This window comes from Squalius cephalus (genome assembly GCF_949319135.1).
Source record: "Squalius cephalus genome assembly, chromosome: 24".
In the NCBI taxonomy this organism is placed as follows: domain Eukaryota; kingdom Metazoa; phylum Chordata; class Actinopteri; order Cypriniformes; family Leuciscidae; genus Squalius; species Squalius cephalus.
This window is the reverse complement of record NC_137145.1, coordinates 5903204-5916852: the sequence shown is the minus strand read 5'-3', so window position 1 is coordinate 5916852 and position 13649 is coordinate 5903204. Positions and strand designations below refer to the sequence as shown.

General features: G+C 36.0%; 1 protein-coding gene across 4 annotated transcripts in view; it reads right to left on the bottom strand.

The window, feature by feature from the left end:
• Nucleotides 1-884: 884 nt before the first annotated feature.
• The window catches only part of ssbp2b (single stranded DNA binding protein 2b), a 75001-nt gene continuing 62236 nt past the window's right edge, over nucleotides 885-13649 (bottom strand). For 3 of the 4 annotated variants that reach the window (XM_079862012.1, XM_079862015.1, XM_079862013.1), the window contains exons 7-18: nucleotides 10353-10412; nucleotides 9967-10033; nucleotides 8778-8848; nucleotides 8628-8695; nucleotides 8475-8520; nucleotides 8303-8338; nucleotides 6977-7031; nucleotides 5962-6032; nucleotides 5748-5826; nucleotides 5437-5465; nucleotides 5141-5239; nucleotides 891-3177 (exon numbers count right to left, since the gene is read on the bottom strand). In XM_079862012.1, coding sequence (XP_079718138.1) covers nucleotides 3148-3177; nucleotides 5141-5239; nucleotides 5437-5465; nucleotides 5748-5826; nucleotides 5962-6032; nucleotides 6977-7031; nucleotides 8303-8338; nucleotides 8475-8520; nucleotides 8628-8695; nucleotides 8778-8848; nucleotides 9967-10033; nucleotides 10353-10412 — 711 coding nt within the window. In that variant the 3' untranslated portion in view covers nucleotides 891-3147. Of the gene's footprint in view, nucleotides 3178-5140; nucleotides 5240-5436; nucleotides 5466-5747; nucleotides 5827-5961; nucleotides 6033-6976; nucleotides 7032-8302; nucleotides 8339-8474; nucleotides 8521-8627; nucleotides 8696-8777; nucleotides 8849-9966; nucleotides 10034-10352; nucleotides 10413-13649 lie in introns of all 4 variants that reach the window. The other variant, XM_079862014.1, reaches the window with a different exon arrangement.

Genomic DNA, 13649 nt, shown 5'->3' with positions numbered 1-13649 from the left:
TTAGAGCTTCCACGACGAGAGCATTGGATCTGATCCTACGTACAGTCCGCGTAACATATATCATGGAAATAACAAATCCCCCCGAAGCAAAACCAATACCTGTCCAGCAGAAAGACCGCAACCTCGGCATCGCTTTTCAGGCCCTTCAGCTCCCTCAGTTGTCTCCACCGTTCAAATGCTGCACCAATGTTGACGCGAGTTTGTCCTCTGGCTTTATCCAGTGCCTGTTTCGTTGCAGTCTTTTCTGCCTCCGATTTTCTTTTTTTTAGGCTTTTTATCAGGGCGAGCAGTTACCAGCAAAGCTGGCATTGGTAGTTTTTGCTGCATTTTCTCTTCCATTGTGCCGCAAACTCCTGCTTACTCGGTGTAGTGAGCTGAATATTTCCGGGAACGGTAACATGTGATGAGTGCACGCAGGGGGGCTCGGGCACGAGACATGAAGGCATCTGATTGGTTCTTTACATTCGCACCGAGTGGCAGTGATTGGTCAGAGTTTTTACTGTCCTGCAGCTGCTACAGAGGTCAGATTGTTTTCATTCCTTTTTCTGAACACATAATGTATTGACTACTCTCAGGATGGAAGGACCATTTCACCCAGTATAAAAAAAAGTGTTTCTGAACAGGATTACCTACTATAGCTTTAAGAAATAGATATATTATAAATAGATTTGCAACGGTTGTTTGTCAAGTCCAGTGTAGACCGTTTTAGCGTGGAGCTTTAAATAATCAAAGTCTGTTAGGGTTGGTTCTGATTGGCTGTTAGGGCTTATATGATTCATCAGCTGGAAAAATCATTCTGAAAAGGCCTGTTCACACGATAACTATAAAGGTTTAATAATCGTAATCGGATAAATGTAAATGAACAAAAATATGAACTATGTTTTAAAAATCTTTTTTATTCTATGAGAATAGCGAGGTCCACACACAACACATTGCCAGCGATTACGATAACTATTTGCTTCCACACCTCTTATAAATATCTGTTTATTGTAATCATGTGCTGCAGTTACAGTATGTCGCCACTTCAAATGCTCGAGCTCTTTAAAGCAGGATGGATTCTGGGTTGGCTGTCAATGTTTATCGTTCACCAGCTAGAAAAAAAAATGATATTGTCCTATTACAATATTACATCTCACCCTCCCTTCAGAGCGTCTCCAAAGCCACGCCTCCTCCAAAACACATGAACACACACAGCAGAGTCTGCAAAGCGTCACGAGAGACGGCGTTAAATTACCTCATGTCTCAAAGCACATCACATTACAATAATAATCAACACAGAGAGCTCTAGTTTTACCACCAGACTGCTGCAGATTACTTTCGACTTTGATAGTGTTGACACAGAAACACATAAATCCGAATCTGAGAATCTGGTCTACAAGACATGAGATAATTTAACGGCGTCTCTAGTGACACTTTGCCGACGCTGCTGTGTTTTGAAGGAGGCGTGGCTTTGGAGATGTGGGATCTCATGCTTTCAAAGCTAGCTTGCTATTGCTAGCCTCTCTGAAATTGCCTACAGTACCTTTAACGCATACAATCACACACAAAAAACAAACAAACAAAATGATCTGACAGTCTGTTAAACAGCAATGAGAAGCTTTATATCAGTATAGTATATACAAAACTTCTCTGTGTATTTACAAAAGTCAACACAAGGTAGAAAATGAACACTTCACAAAATCAAAAATTAAACATCAAATAAGTCAAATGAAAAAACACTTATGATAGGGTCTCTCTTGTCATCAGGCAAAAAATCTGGGGCAAATAAGGGCAAATGTTATTACAAATAAACACGAAAACACCTCAGATATTATACAGTATTGTTTTAAATAATTCACAGAGACACAGATTAATCAGATCCCCAAGCTATAAAAAATTCACATATATATATTTTTTTAGAAATTTCGCAATAATAATATTAATAATAATTCCACTTGAAAAAAAAAAAAAAAAAGCAAAGCAAATCACAGTTTCTCCGGGTGACACAACAACGGCTGTATAAATAAGTTGATTATTAGAATGACAGATGTACGGAATTATAATTCCCATCCATGTGCCCCTCTCCTCTGAATGGACCAGTCTCCCTTTTTCCATAAAATCGTCCTTGCTTCCCGTATTCACATGCAAAGATTTTCACAAAGAAAACGTTGTAATATAAGAGCAGTAAACGTTGTATCTGTGTAAGTCACATGATTAGGAGTATTTTCAAAACATGATAGAAATATGCTTCGGTAACTGCGACCATCTCGTGTTGTTTGCTCAGTTCAGTTCCGGAGGACGTCCCTTTCGCGTCCCCAAATTAAGATGGCAAAATGGTGCACAATGGATGTTTTTTAAGTGTACATATGGAATGGCTGTTCTTCGTAGGCATCGTCCTGAAAAATAAATCTCCTGTATATACAGACAAAACTCCAGGGTGTTGATCAAGATTGGACTGCATTTGAGGAGCACAGATGTCTGAAGGCCGAACGCAGTACGAAATGATAAATTACAGACGTCAGTTGGAATTACATACACATTTCCATTAGCGACAACTCAACCTGTTTCAATAAAATTCGAATCAGACTCTCTCGTCGATGACACCAAGACAATTATGAATCAATTACAGTGCGTGCTTGCTGGGAAATAGGTTTGTATCATTGTGATTCTGCACAAGGTTTCCTGATCTGTCTTTTTACGAACTCAACCCCCATTGCATCTCAAGTGTTTCCTGCGATAAATACATTTACGTAGATCTGTCCATTTACATCATATTTAAAGAAAATATGATTTGTTTTTGTTAAAAACAGAGTACATGTCCATAGTCTTTCTTTCGAGCTCGTACAAGGATCAATATACGTCCTTTCATACACACATGCACATGTAATTCTGAATGTACACCCACATATATACACAAAGATATACGTAAATATAGACATGTTGTTGGTTCGTCATTCTCGCCCCATCGTGGTTCGGCGTTGTCCCTCGGGGTGACGCGGCCGAGGAGGTGAAAGAATGATCTTTGAAAACAGAATAAACGAAAGAAGAGGAGAGAAAGGAGAGGCTTGGACCCATATTCTTCAGAGAGCAGAAGAGGGCTGGCTACAGCGCGCTTGCACAAGTCCTGTGTCATGTGGTGGAATCCACCTGGATTTCCAAACGAGGTCTTCACACACTCATGGTCATGTTTGGAGAATACTACAAGGACATAAGAGTTAAAAAAAAAGAGTTTGAGTGTGTTTTTGAGGGGTCATACCATACACTTTTAGCACGATATTTTAACAGCTGACCAAACGTTAGTCGATGAGAAGCGGCTTGGTTGATTCAATTTTAATTGGAAGTGGTGAAGTCACACATTCTGTGACATAGATATATACAGTGCTATGCATACGTTTAGACACCCATACTAAAGTTGACTAAAAAGAGGAATAAAAAATCATCTTTTGGAAACTGAACTTAATGCCTTAATTAAAAAAATTAGGAAAAATCCAACCTTTAAGGACACCAATTTTCTTTGTGAATGAATAATGTATCGTAAATAAATAAATGTTCTTCCTTAAAATACAGGGTGCATAAGTTTGGACACCCCTATGTTAAATTCCCATAGAGGCAGGCAGATTTTTATTTTTAAGTATTTTTTTTTATTTATTTTTTAGGATACTATGCATCCTGATAAAGTTCCCTTGGCCTTTGGAATTAAAATAGCCCCACATCATCACATAGCCTTCACCATACCTAGAGATTGGCATGGTTTTATTTCAGTTAGCCTAATAGCTAGTTTGATTTGCATTGAGAGATGATCTTATGGAAAGTACCCCATGCCAATCTCTAGGTATGGTGAAGGCTATGTGATGATGTGGGGCTATTTTAATTCCAAAGGCCAAGGGAACTTTATCAGGATGCATAGTATCCTAAAAAAACAAAACAAAAAATACTTAAAAATAAAAATCTGCCTGGCTCTATGGGAATTTAACATAGGGGTGTCCAAACTTATGCACCCTGTATTTTAAGGAAGAACATTTATTTATTTATGATACATTATTCATTCACAAAGAAAATTGGTGTCCTTAAAGGTTGGATTTTTCCTAATTTTTTTAAATTAAGGCATTAAGTTCAGTTTCCAAAAGATGATTTTTTATTCCTCTTTTTAGTCAACTTTAGCATGGGTGTCTAAACTTATGCATAGCACTGTACATAGATGCCTCATTAGCCGCTATACATAAGCCGTCCATCATAATGGAACGGTCAAAGCCGCTCCGTGAACATTCGAGAGCAAATTGACACATGAATATCTATATCTTTATATTCATCAGATGATTTTGCTAAACTAACACAACATTAAAAAGTTACAAAAAAGTACCATAGTGAAAACCTGTAATATTGAGTTAATACATATAAAAACTAGGGCTGCCCGATTTAATACATTAACTTAATTAGTTATGGGGGAAAAACGCATTAAAATTATTAACGCAAATGCACCCGCCCGCCTCAGACATACGTTAGACCATCTGACACTTCATACAGTTGATTGGTGACGAACATGATGAAGGGCAACAACTTTCTCATTTTTCTCAATTAACACAATAATGACTTTAAATGATCTTTTGGGGGTCATTTCTTAGATTTAAATCTCGACAGTTTCACAACCAGAAGCTGCGCAATGTTGCGGCATCATTGATTCTCACTGTGAGTGACGACAACTTGACCGTTCCAATATGGCGGGAGCGCTGACGTGTATGGAGCTCTCGAATGTGGTTTCTACATATACATATCTATGGTCCGTGACGGATAGATAATTAACACGGCTGGTCCATGTGGTAATTAAGTCGGGCAGGTAATCCATGACCATTCTTGACCTCAAATATGGCTGAATATTGTGATGAATATGTGATGAAATATATTTAAGATGAGTCAAATTTCATCTTAACATGTTTATAAGGAGTGATTTTGGTTACGAGTGGTTTCAGAAGTTCCTACAATTTTTCGTAAATTTACAATACATATTAGAACGAAAGGCATTGATAAATCATGATTTGTTCAAATGTTCGTACGCAGATTTCACACACAAATTTGTGTGTATGCATATGCTTATTGAATGAGACCCAGTGGCTTTTGTTCAAGGTAAAACACAAATGCACTTTCAGACAAGGAAATGACATACGCTCTCATTCTGGAAAGGGTTGAGGAAATTTCCACCCATCTCTCCGTCATCTCGGGGAGTTCCAGGCTGGTTGCTCATGCTTAGGTTACCAGGAGAGTTCTGCACAGACAAGCACAGACAGTTCAATACGTTTCGCAGACGATGCAAATTGTGCATGAAAATTAGGGCTGTCAATTTGACACATTATTTAAGCAAGAATCGTGTAATAATGTAATTAATGAGCATATCATGTAATTAATTTGATAAAATATTGAATACATTGACAGCCTGATTTAAAATATGAAAACAACTCTTACCTTAGGCATACTGTCCATGTCAGCTGACCCTAAAGAATTAAAAATATAAATTTCAGATTAAAAAAATGATATTGTAGACGTATAGTTGCAAAGGCAGTACTTTTAAAAGGCACGATTAATCTTCACTGACCACAAGGGGGCATAAGCATGCAAGGCAAAAAATGACAACAAATCAGGAAAATCAAGCATGAAAGCTGCAATTTCACATTGAATTATGACATGCTTTGATACTCCTCAAGCAAAGCACACAGCACTCAAAGATGTCCAATAGTACTATCTAAAGTGGTTGTTTGTACAAGAGACACTCTTACCTAATGATCCATTCATGTGATGCGGCTCCATTCCCGCCATGCCTCCCATTGGACCGTCTCCTCCAGGACCAATAGGGAACTATCAAACACACACATAATTATGTAAAACACACATTAAATATGATATTACAGAAAGTACAGTATGAACAAATGCAACTCCAAATGAACCGAGATGCATGTGTGCAAATATTAAAAATTTGTCATGCTGTCTTACATTTTGCCGGTTTCCTCCGGGCGGCACTGCGCTGATCATGGTGTACATGTTTTCTCCCGAGTTCGTCGAGTCTGTACAGAAAAAGCCAAACACTCATCGACAATATTTCAGATAATGCTCCGCTGATGGTTGTAAAAAGTATTTGGACACTTTTGGTCAATTGATACATTTTAAATATCACTATATTAGTAAACGCAATAAATAAAAAATACTTAAATGCATTGTACTTAAAGGCATTTAATACTTAAAAACTGTACATACACTCAACATTAATAATGCTTAATTATATATAGAAATATATTAAATAAGTAAACAATTATATACATGTATATAAATCATCTTGTAGTTGATATATTAAAATCTTTAACACTAAAAACATTTTTTAAACATTTTATTGTTATATTATGCAAGGTTAAATAATATATCAAATGAATAGATATATTGATAAATATAAATAAAACACACATAAATATATAAAACATCTTGCACACTTTAAAAGATTGTATATATAAAAGCGCTACTGTTATAATTAAAAAAAATATATAATAAAAAACACCTTAAACACTTAAATTATTTAACTATAAACATTTCTACTGTTATTGTTAAAAAATTATTTTAAATAAAAATATATGAAATAAATAAATAGAATTATGTACATTTATGTACAGTATATAAATACATTTTATATAATGACTTGTATATTAAAATCATTAACACTCAAAAACTTTTTTTATATTTTTTTGTTATATTTAAAAACGGCAATGTTAAAAATCTATACAATTAATACATATATAGATAAATATAAATAAAACACACACACACACACATATACATCTTAAACATTAAATTTATTAAATAAAATAAAAAAAGTAATATAGAAAAAAAAATTATAGTTATAAAAAAATATATACTGTATACATATATATATTTATATAAAATATATACAATAAATCCCCCTCGATATATATGTTAATTATTAAATTCAACTTTGCATGAAAAAACAGTGCAGTCCTACCTGCAGGGCTAGGCATGATGGGAGTCCCTGGGGGCCCTCCTCCACCCGGTGGACCCTGAGGAGGAGAAAAGACAAATATTGTTCTAAATCTCATGTAACACAGTTTAATTAGTTACATTTGAATGCACTTGTGGCATATACATGTGTAAATGTGAGGATAGCCCTGAGTATGTGTGTGTGTGTTCATGACAGAGGCCTGAGGCCCTTGCTGTGGTCAGCACTGTGCATATCTGCTCTATCCTCCCTCTTCCCAAATCTAATTATCTCTCCTCCTCTCTGCTGACTCGGCTCTGCCTTCCCGAGCACCTCGTCTTGTCTGGCTGCTTTCAGTAAGCTACCACAGCTTCCCCTCCACAAATCATCTCAGCTGGGAGTTACTGACAGCGTTTTAACAGAATAACTTGAGTAAATGTCTTAAAACGACATGTTTAATCACACTGCGTATCTCAAATGTGTTTCGATGTATCTGATGTATCTGGTAAGGACTTTCACATGAGGTTACTGGATTTTTACTGGACTTTCTATGTGCCTCATTCATGCAAATATATAATATTATAAATATAATACATTTAACACTATAACAATACATTTTATATATTTATTTTTTAAATATAACAAAAACAATAAAGATATATTTTTTAAAAATGTTACAAGATTTACAAGAATAAAACACTGCCCGGCCAAAAATAATAAATAAATTGGTTTGGATTTACAGAGGCTCTTGCTTTGACCAAAAATTGATGCACCTCTTCATGGAAATAAATGTTTTGATGTTATTTTCATCAAGAGGTGCAAACATTTTTGGTCAAGATCTTGTATCGTCAATGCAAGAGTCCAGCACTGTGTAAAGTCTCCTCCAGCACATCCCAAAGACTCTAAATGAATTTAAGCTCTGGACTCAGAGGAGATGATTCATGTGTGAAAATGATTCTTCATGATCCTCACAACCATTCTTTCACAATCTGAGCCTGATGAATCTTGACATTGTCATCCTGGAATATGGCCATGATGTGTCTCATACATGGTTGTTTAAGAAATGAAAAGCACACACTCCATCAATGAGGGTTAGAAGAACTGTTGCCTAACATATAACATGCTTGAAACATAATAATCACTGCAATAATGATCCAGTCATAGACTCTTAAGTATTTGCCTATATAATTAGCTTTTTTTTTTTGGCCTGGCAGTATATATATATATATATAATTTATTCTTATAATTTGGATCCACTGCTGAGGACACAGGACTATGGAAAAGATCTTGTGATCTGATGAATCTCTTCATGGCTGTTGGAGGTGTGTAAATGGAGAGGGTCACGGCTCTTACCACATAACTCCCTGGAGATGCTGATGAATACGGGATCTTAAATGCCACGTGGATCCGATCAGACAGAAAAACAGAGAGAACGTCAACAAAGCAGATGCTCTTTACGTGCAAACATTTACATATCTAAAGCTGTAGTGGCTGACATTTCACAACGAATGATTGTAGAACTCACCGAGTTGGAGTTTGGTGGATTTGGCCACGGTCTTCCTCCGGGACCCCTATAATAAGGCGAGATGTGTTGTACTCATTAACTTTTCTAAGACTATGGTAGGAAATAGTCTTTGTTTTATGGCAAATACATGTTAGTGTAACAAAAAGTATGTACATATTCATCCCAGGCATCCCAGGACCTCCAAGAGCATTGAGTGGTGGTCTCATGCCCCCTCCATATGCCTGGAACAATATAAAAAAGAAGAAATGTAGCAAAGAGTCTTTGCACATGGTTTAGATGAGCGATCCAAACCTATGGTCTTACCTGTGGCCCAAGAGGAACCATCCCTCTGGGCGGAGTCATTCTCTGCATAGCTCCGCCCATATTTGGATGACCTGTCCAATCAAAATGGAAATTAGTAAATTAGCAAGTGGCAAACACATTGAGAGATGAATCTCAAAAGCTTTCAAGACATATTTTACCACACCCCCAAAATAATTATTTATGTCTCTATATATATTTTAATATAATAACAATGTAAAATGGTATAATATATGGCAAATTTTCTTAGTTCACACCAAGGATGATAACTATAACGATAAATACATAGTTTTAAAAATTGTTCTAAATATAAAAGAATAGCAGAGTTCTTATAATAAACAGAACAATGTCATGCGTTGGTGTGGAGGCTAATATTGTTATTGTTATAGTTATCTTTATAGTTATTGTTCTTGGTGTTAACAAACTTTAAGTTGAATCTCAAGAAAGAGCCCAAGAAATGTTTTTTTTTTTTAAAAATCACCTCACCACCTCCCCAAAAATGTCTAAATTTATTTATTACATTTTATTTATTAAAAATGAATAAATTTATAATACCATATTTAATATGGTAATATATATAGCCTACTTTAATCTACTTTCTTTCTTAAGGTGAATCTCATGAAAGCTATCAAGAAATGTAAAAAAAACCCATCTCATCTCTTCCCAATGTTTCTAAATATATTTGAATATAATAATAATAATATTTCATAATATTAAATGTTTCCTATGGTAAATCTCATGAAAGCTGTCAAGAAATGTTGAAAAATGTTAAAATAATATTTCACCACACCCTGATTAATATTTTAATGACAATGAATCATCAATAATTGAATCTAATTTCGGTTACTATAAAATAAAAATATAAAATCAATTATAAAGTATTTAAACATCGTGGAAGTATTTAATTTATGCTAATTAAAAAAAAAACATCATTGTGTCCAGACTTGATTTCCATTACTGCATTACCATAATGAGAATGAGATTTTTTCCCCTCCACATTACGGTAATGAGAATTCTGGGGGAAAAGTGCTTAATTGCTAAGAAAATAATGTCATAATGGAGAAAATCTTAACGGCCCTAAAATAGGCTTCGACTTTCTTTATGCAAAATATAATTTCTTAATTTTTCGGTGATAAATATGACCAAACATTTCACCCTATAAGATTGTTTAATTAATTATTCGCAAACAAACCTTGTTGTCTTGATGGGTCCATGCCACTGGGTAATAACGGCTGGTTTCCAGGGACTCCACCTAATGCCTGAACCAGTGAGATACAGTACGAATTAACATACATTTGTCAACATCGTCCAAGCAGGGGTAGTTAAGGCCCATTAGCTGCCCTTGGGCTATGACATTAGATCAGGACCCAAAATATCACATTCAGGAGAGCGAGACAGTATGACTGGCTGGAAATATAATGTAGAGCCTTAAGCGACAGCAAAAATACTATTAGAGGGAGATATTAGTCTTGGCTGAAAAGTCTTAGTATGACTCAGAGCAAGTTAATTAGACAAGACTAAAATAAAACATTTAAAACTCCAATCACTCCACCATCAGTGTGTATTTCTGTACTGTACCTGATTGGGTATTCTGAGAGGTGGTCTGGGGCCGCCAGGATAGCGCGATGACATGAAAGGCTAGAAACAAAGAAGAGATAGCATATATGATTATAATTCGCAAAAAAACATCTCACTCTAAAGTCAACATGAAATCAAAATTAAGAAACATTCCTCTGTAATGGCTCACGAAAACACCATCAGCAGTGACCATACTGATATGTAGTCTTTTTTTAAGAACTGTACACACTAACTGAACTAGCTTTTCTTCAGCTCTAGGGGCATTTACTTAAAGCACCAGCAAGATCAATAGCACCGAGAACGTCTCCGGAGAACAGAAAACAATTATTTCCAAGCATCCAACCGAACAAGGCCATTTCCACCTCCACATCTGAGGTGAGATTAAGAAAAAACCCTTGATGACAAAGTAAACATACTATATGTATCTAAGACCAAGAGGCTCAAGAAAATAACCATATATAGAATTTTTCCTTGGATAAGTCAAGACGATGATGAGGCTTCCTTAATGCCTGCAATTTCGGCAATCCTATAAGATCATTACAAATCACATGGATCTGGTAAACTTGGGTACGACATGTATGCAGACTGTACGATGATGACACCTACTGAATTGTAGGCTACGACGCATATAGAAGAATAAAATGTCATTAGCATGCGCTAGTGGTAAACAAACAGGGCAAGATGAATCACAATTTGGCAATTGTGGTTTTTATGTGCGCTGAAAAAAGCGGAGGAAGCGAAAGCAGAGAATAAGTACATGGCTAAGGAAAAGAGGCCAACTTGGCATGCTAATCTTGCAAATGGAGCTTGAGGTAAGTAGTTTTAAGTTTTAGCGCCATGTCGCGTTGATCAATACACCATTTCATGTTGCATTTTTATTGGCTAGTCAGTAGACGTAGGTCGTAGCAACACATTGTGAGATGATCATGCTAAATTTCTGACACTGTCAAATTTTTTTCGCAGGCTATCTTTGGTCGCAAGACCGTGAAAATGGCCGTCTTTGAACCTCTCTCACTGTACGACATAGGACCATCGATAGGAGCCACAACCACAGAAATCGCCACGATTGGTCTTGTTTCGTCTGGAACAGCTCCAAATTGTGCAATGTGTCCCAGGCATAACTCTTTCACCGCCATTGACGGAAATTTACGGATTTTTGTGTTTTCACTGTTATACGGTAGGGGGCGCTATTGCGCATCTTCTGAAAGAATACAGAAATAAGGCTGTGTGTCCACCAAAGTGTTTTTAGCCAACTGAAAATGCCTAGCTGTGGGCGCTTGAGAGTGTTTTGGCAGTGTTGCGTTTTTTTCAGTTGAGACGCTTTGCTTGTTATGATACGGAATATCCGCGAAAGTGTTACTAGTATCTCATTTCACACATATTTTGTTTCTGTGTTGATTCTATATTAAAATGTTGATACAATGTAACGTATTTTCTAAGGGTGTCACGATTTCGATTTTAAATCGAAATCGATCGAAATTAATGCTCAATCTCAATTATCGAATCAAAAAATGGAATCGTCGATGCTGCCGCGCCCCCATGTCACGTCAGAGCGGAAAAAAAAAAACACGTGTTGAAGTGCTGCCAACTCTCACTCATTCACCGTGAGACACACGCAATTGACACTTTTCACACGCTCTCACGCCACACATCCATTTTCTCACGCACAGAAAAATCGCGAAGCAAAGAGGACATGGAGACCAACAGACTAGACAGAGCAGGTTAGTTATGATATAAAAAAATCTCAGCTCTCAGATTCTGTCAATTTTATTGCGAAATTCCAACAATAAATACCGCTTTGGCGCTTGTAAATGTTACGTGACAGAGCCCTAGCGCACGTGAACTGATCATCTCTACTAGCTAATAGTAAAAAAACACGAACACTTTTGAAAGATACATTACAACTTACCGAAATGTATATTCCTCATACATAATATCGATCAATCAAAGTTTTTCATCAGCGTGAAGAGGTCAATAAAACAGCTGGAGAACAATTATGTCACATTTACCTCAGGAAAGCCATTTAATGACCATAATATAGGCTATAGCACGTAGTTGGCAAGAAAAAAAAATAGCTATAGAGAGTATTTTGCTAAATATGTGTTCTATATTACATATTTATTATATTTTTTACTTATATCATTAAATAAAGTTGTTATTATAATAAAAAAAACGCATTATATTTTATTATTTTTAACCTTAAATAATAGCCTACTACCAGCTGATAGGCTCTCTGTATGTTTACAGCATTAGGTGAGTTTTTTTTTTTTCTTGAGACAAATTAACGCCTACCTTGTGTAGCCTACCTAATATTTATCCAAATGAGTCAATATTAAATCAAATCACAATAATTGAATTGAATTGAAATAATAAAAAAGCGTAGCTTACCAGAAATTGTACCATGTAAACATTGTAACATGTTGTCACTAAACCTAATAAAATTCAGTTTAGTTACTAAAATGTTAGTGACAATCACAATACACTTATTGTGATGCAATTTTTTTTACAATCAAACAAATCGAGAATCGAATCGAACCGTGACTTTAGAATCGAAAATGTAATCGAATCGAGGATTTGGAGAATTGTGACACCCTTAGTATTTTCTCTGGCTCTTGTTTTAAATGATTTTGTTCCGTTATTATGCTTGTTGTTGTCATCTGTTGAAGTAGTACAAGCAGAATGTGGCGGTTGGTCGGTGTGGTATTAGTCCCGCCCCTCCTCCACTGTGATTGGACGATTGGGTAAAAAGTGACAGTGATGAGCGCTGCGTTTTACCCAAAGTTGAACATTCTTCAACTCTCGGCGACCTGTAAAAAAGCTGAGCATTCAGCACTTCAGAGTGAAAAAAACGCGCAGCGCCTCGTTACGCTCATGGCGTTTTAAAAATACGACGCTCCCATTGAAACCAATTGGAAAATACGCCAGCCGCATGAAAAAACGCTTTGGTGGACACACGGCCTAAGCGATAAAAAGCAAGGTTTGCGTTAAATAAATGTGACTATATCAGCATGGAATATTGTTTATATAAAAAAGATGAGACTAAAATGTAGTTAAAAAAATTCTAACTTTACCAGAAGAGGAGACAAAATATTACAGACTAGTTTTTAACAAGCCTATAGGAGCTCTGAGCTCATCTTGCCAAGAGTTTCAATCCCCCGAGTTTTACTTCATCTTTCCAATCTACTCTGCCAAAAATTCGCAGATGATCTGAAAACACCAACAATCATGTATGTTTGAGTTTGAGAATCTCAGTTGAGATTCTGCACATAAAGCCAGTCAAAACCACATCAAACAATC